This window comes from Temnothorax curvispinosus, unplaced genomic scaffold, assembly GCF_003070985.1.
Source record: "Temnothorax curvispinosus isolate PA1 unplaced genomic scaffold, ASM307098v1 QBEX01017264.1, whole genome shotgun sequence".
In the NCBI taxonomy this organism is placed as follows: Eukaryota; Metazoa; Arthropoda; class Insecta; order Hymenoptera; family Formicidae; genus Temnothorax; species Temnothorax curvispinosus.
This window is the reverse complement of record NW_020227044.1, coordinates 233-4,351: the sequence shown is the minus strand read 5'-3', so window position 1 is coordinate 4,351 and position 4,119 is coordinate 233. Positions and strand designations below refer to the sequence as shown.

At 35.9% G+C, this 4,119-nt stretch overlaps 1 protein-coding gene across 1 annotated transcript; it reads left to right on the top strand.

The window, feature by feature from the left end:
- The first annotated feature begins 1,652 nt into the window (after window positions 1–1,652).
- On the top strand, window positions 1,653–3,267 carry LOC112467395. Its single transcript, XM_025035989.1, has 4 exons — window positions 1,653–1,767; window positions 1,932–2,158; window positions 2,273–2,734; window positions 3,133–3,267. Exons 1-4 carry the CDS (start codon window positions 1,653–1,655, stop codon window positions 3,265–3,267), a joined length of 939 nt encoding a protein of 312 aa, XP_024891757.1.
- The last annotated feature ends 852 nt before the right edge of the window (window positions 3,268–4,119 follow it).

Here is a 4,119-nt window from a genome sequence, read left to right as displayed (position 1 = left end):
AGAATTAAATATACCGATATTAACGAAAATAATAAAAAACCCAAAAGACCAAAAAATTTAAAAACAAAAAAACCAAAAAGCAAAAAAAAAAACCAAAAAATTGTTATTATTACTTACGGAAAGATTCATCATAAATATTTTTTTTTAAATTAATCTGCGCAGTTAAAAATTTCTTGCCTGGATAATCCTTTTTTATTTTGAGTTTCTCTCATTTTTAACTCTTTTAAATCATGTTTTGATTTTGTCGCAGCATCCAACTCACTGTCTGTTGTAAACGCGTATTGTTGAACGTTTAATTTTTGTTGGGAGAAGACTTTGAACGAGCAATAAGTTCCCGCCCTTCTAGAGGGCAGCTCCCGGTTGGCGGCGCGAATCGGCGCGCCACGCGTGCGTGCGGGCATCAGTGGTGCTCACAAGAGCTTCGATTACCGTCGTGTTCAGACGTGTTAGTTACGGTTTAAGTTACAGAGTGTGATATACTTATATATAATAAAGACAGTATTCAGAGTGTACAAAGACCAAGATTGTTGTGTTCCCTGCTCATCTCACCACATTTCAAGTCGTCCCTGATTATATTTCCAATAGGTTATGGGCCCAGGGCACGATTCCTCTGCGTGAGGAACATAGCACGAAAGTGTATATACGAAGTGTGTGAGACGCCGGCGAAGGGCATAGAAAGAGATAGAAGCATCTAGAAGATTAGAGGGTAAGTAAATAATATTCCTCGTTGCTGACGAGCAAAACGAGAGAAAATAATTCTCAGTTAATAAGAATGTTCGTTCGATAAATACTGTTACAAGGAGATAGATGTTTTTGCCATTTTTTTCGAGAAATAGAAATTAATAGAGGTAATAATGGTAATAAGAGAATTAGAGAATAGATGTGTAAAGTGTAATAAAGAAGTAGAGAATGATGAAGGAAAAAGAGATAGAAAAATGCCGCTTGGTAGCAAGTCGGCGACGTGCGCGTGCAAGTCCGATCGTGAACGGCGAGCGTCATTTCTTTTGGCGCGCGGAATTTTTGACGCGCGGAAGTCCAATCGTGAGAGACGAGAGTCATTTTTTGGCGCGCGGAACTTGTTGCCGGGCGCGCACAAACACATAATCGATTTCGACTAACAACACAGCATCGATGCTAGATGGCTAGATTACGATACATGTAAATGTATGCGTATGCTAGATGGCTAGATTGCGATACATGTATATGTATGTGTATGCGTATGTATAAAAACTCTATATGACTCTATATGAGTTTATTTTTTTTTTAAATCGATATGTATCGGGTCGGTAATTGAGCATGACTTGCTGTGCGGTGTAGCTTGGTTACTGTTTAGGGAAACTGCGTAAATTTGTATGGGCCCCGTGCGTGTGCGTGATCAACCTGAGCTCCCATAGATCTTTTCAGCAGTGCTGGGGATCGCAACGGACAGTGGTGTGCGCGTGCGGATAGCCCTGCAGAGGCGCGTGGTTTTCTCGCTTTGGGGTTATTGTAAATTGCAGTGCGTTCTATACAGCCTCATAAGCATTAAATTTTTATCGCTGAAAGAGATCTAGTGATAGAAATTGTAAATTATTATTTGTCAATACGAATGTTGGTTTATCTTGTCAAAAGAGGAATGCTAATGTTCAATTGATATTTAAATCCCGATATAGATGGAAGAAGAAGGCCAAGATGCGCTGGTTGACTACGACAGCGATAGCAGCTTTATCACGGTAATAGATAGAGAAGCAAAAAATAAAAACGAGGAGACAGTAAGAAAAGATAGAGGTAAGAGAGTATTTTTTTGAAAATAAAGCAGTCCAGAAGAATAATATATATATGCATTCAGAAAAAATAAAAATAGTAATTTCAAAATTCCGTATAGAAGCAAAAGATAAAAAGGAGATGGAAAGAAGAGGTGCAATCCCGAAAAAAAAAGAACTTGCTTAAAGTCAGAGAGAATATAGATGTGACCAAAGCATGGGAAGAGAACCGTCCAGTACTGCCAATGGGAACCAAAATATTATATGAAAAGCAAGAAAAATTGGTCGCAAAAATGGACAATTGGATGCAAATGCTGGATAAAGTAATGACGAAGGCCACCGAGATGATGGAGAATATGGTGGAAGTCTCCCGTTTAAACTTAGAGAAAGAAAAAGTTAAACTTAGACGTTTAGAGGTAAGCAATAAAGATACCCAAAGTTCAGTAGAAAACAGTAAACAAACGGTTAAAGAACTAGAGGTAGAGTCTAAAAAGAGAAAATTAAATGAAATAAAGTCTTTTATGATGCAGTTAGAAGCAGAGACTAAAAACGAGAATAGAGAAAAATTAGAGAAACCCGAAGTCAGGGTACAGAGGGCTGCTGCAGAAGAGAACATGAAACAAGTGAAATGCTACAGATGCAACCGAATGGGTCATATGGCGAAGGACTGTCCACTAATAGAATTTGGTGCCTGGTTTTGTTACTACTGCCAGGAGATACGAGGTCACAAGGGTGATAATTGTCCGAGTGCCGAAGCCCAGGCGAACAGAGCTAGAGGAAAAAGGTATTTAAATAAAACCGTTAATAAAAACATAAAGAAAAAGGGTAGATTTGTGCAAAAAGGCACAAAAAGAGTAGATAACAAAGGAAAAATAACCAAGATACAACCAGCTGAGAAACCTATATCAACGAAAACAGCAAATGAAGGAGAATCAGAAGAAGGTAAACAATACATGGTTAAATTAATAGAAGATAGAGATAGTTCAAAAGAGGTAGTCAATTTTACTGCAGATTCGGGTGCTACGGATCATATTGTGAATAAGAATTTTATTCTGTCAAAGTTTGAAAAATGTAAAGATAGAGTTATTAAATGCGCGAATATAAAAATAAGCTTGCAAACATTTCAATAGATGGTAAAGGAGATCTTTCGCTAATAACGAATGAAAAAGAAAAGAGAGTCATTAAATTAACAAATGTAATTGCAGCAAAGGAAGTATCCAAAAATTTAAGAAAGTTGGCTGATGCAGGGTTCAGTATTTATTTAGATGATAAAGTGTTTAAAGTTTACAATAAATTGACAAATAAAATAGTTTTTAAAGGAATTTACAGATGTAGAGCAGAAATTGTTACACATAGTGAGCTTCCTAAACAATCGCAAACAAACATTCAGAGCAATGAATTATCCATTTCGGAGGAAGAATTAGATGAGAAGGATAATGTTGGTTCTGCGATTGGGAAGGAGAATGAAGAAGAGCTCACAAATGTGAACGAAAATATAGAACACAACAATGCTAAACTCGAGTAAGTTATTAAGTTGGAGGATATACAGACAATAGAGAATATAGAAGAAATGTGTGAAAGCTCAGTAATTGAAAAAGTAAAGAAACTAGAGAAAATAAATGAGGCAATGTTAAGGCATGTTAAATTAGGTCATGCATCGTTAAACTATTTAAAACAATTACAAAAACTAGAAAAGAGATTAGAGAATGTAAAGTTTGATAACTCCATATTAGAGTGTGAAGTATGTATAATGGCAAAGATGGCAAAACTGCCGTTTAAGGGGGGAAACCACAGTAGAGCACGAAAAAGTAAGGCTATTTTCGGGAATTTTTTTTTGGGTCAATGAAATAATGAATCAAAAATCTGTAAAATGAGCAGTATAATATCATAAACGAACTACAATTTAAAATTTTTTGACGCATTTTTATTACAAAATGGCGGCTGTGCAGCACTTGTCCTGTGGCGCCTATTTTTACAGGAGGGCCCATGGGCGGACATCTACAGTCCGTAATTTTTGACCTGGAACAAAAAATGAAAGTTTTTTAGGTTCTATATATAAATGGGTATGGAACTGCGTAGGATTTTTTCGATATGTTAATTTTTCGCAAAATGGCGCACGTTTTAAGAAAAACTTGCAAATGTAACAAAAAAAAACGCCATAAAATTGTTGATAAAAAAACCATATAATATAAAAATAAACCCTACGCAGTTCCATAGAGAAAGGTATTCTAAATATACTGTGAAAATTTCAAACCGATCGGTAAAAATTTATTCGAGTTATGTGTCCGCCCAGTTAAAAAAAAGTGGTTTCGAGAAAAACGCGTTTAAAGTTTTAAGTACTGTAAAATCATATAATATTTTTATATACCTCTAATCG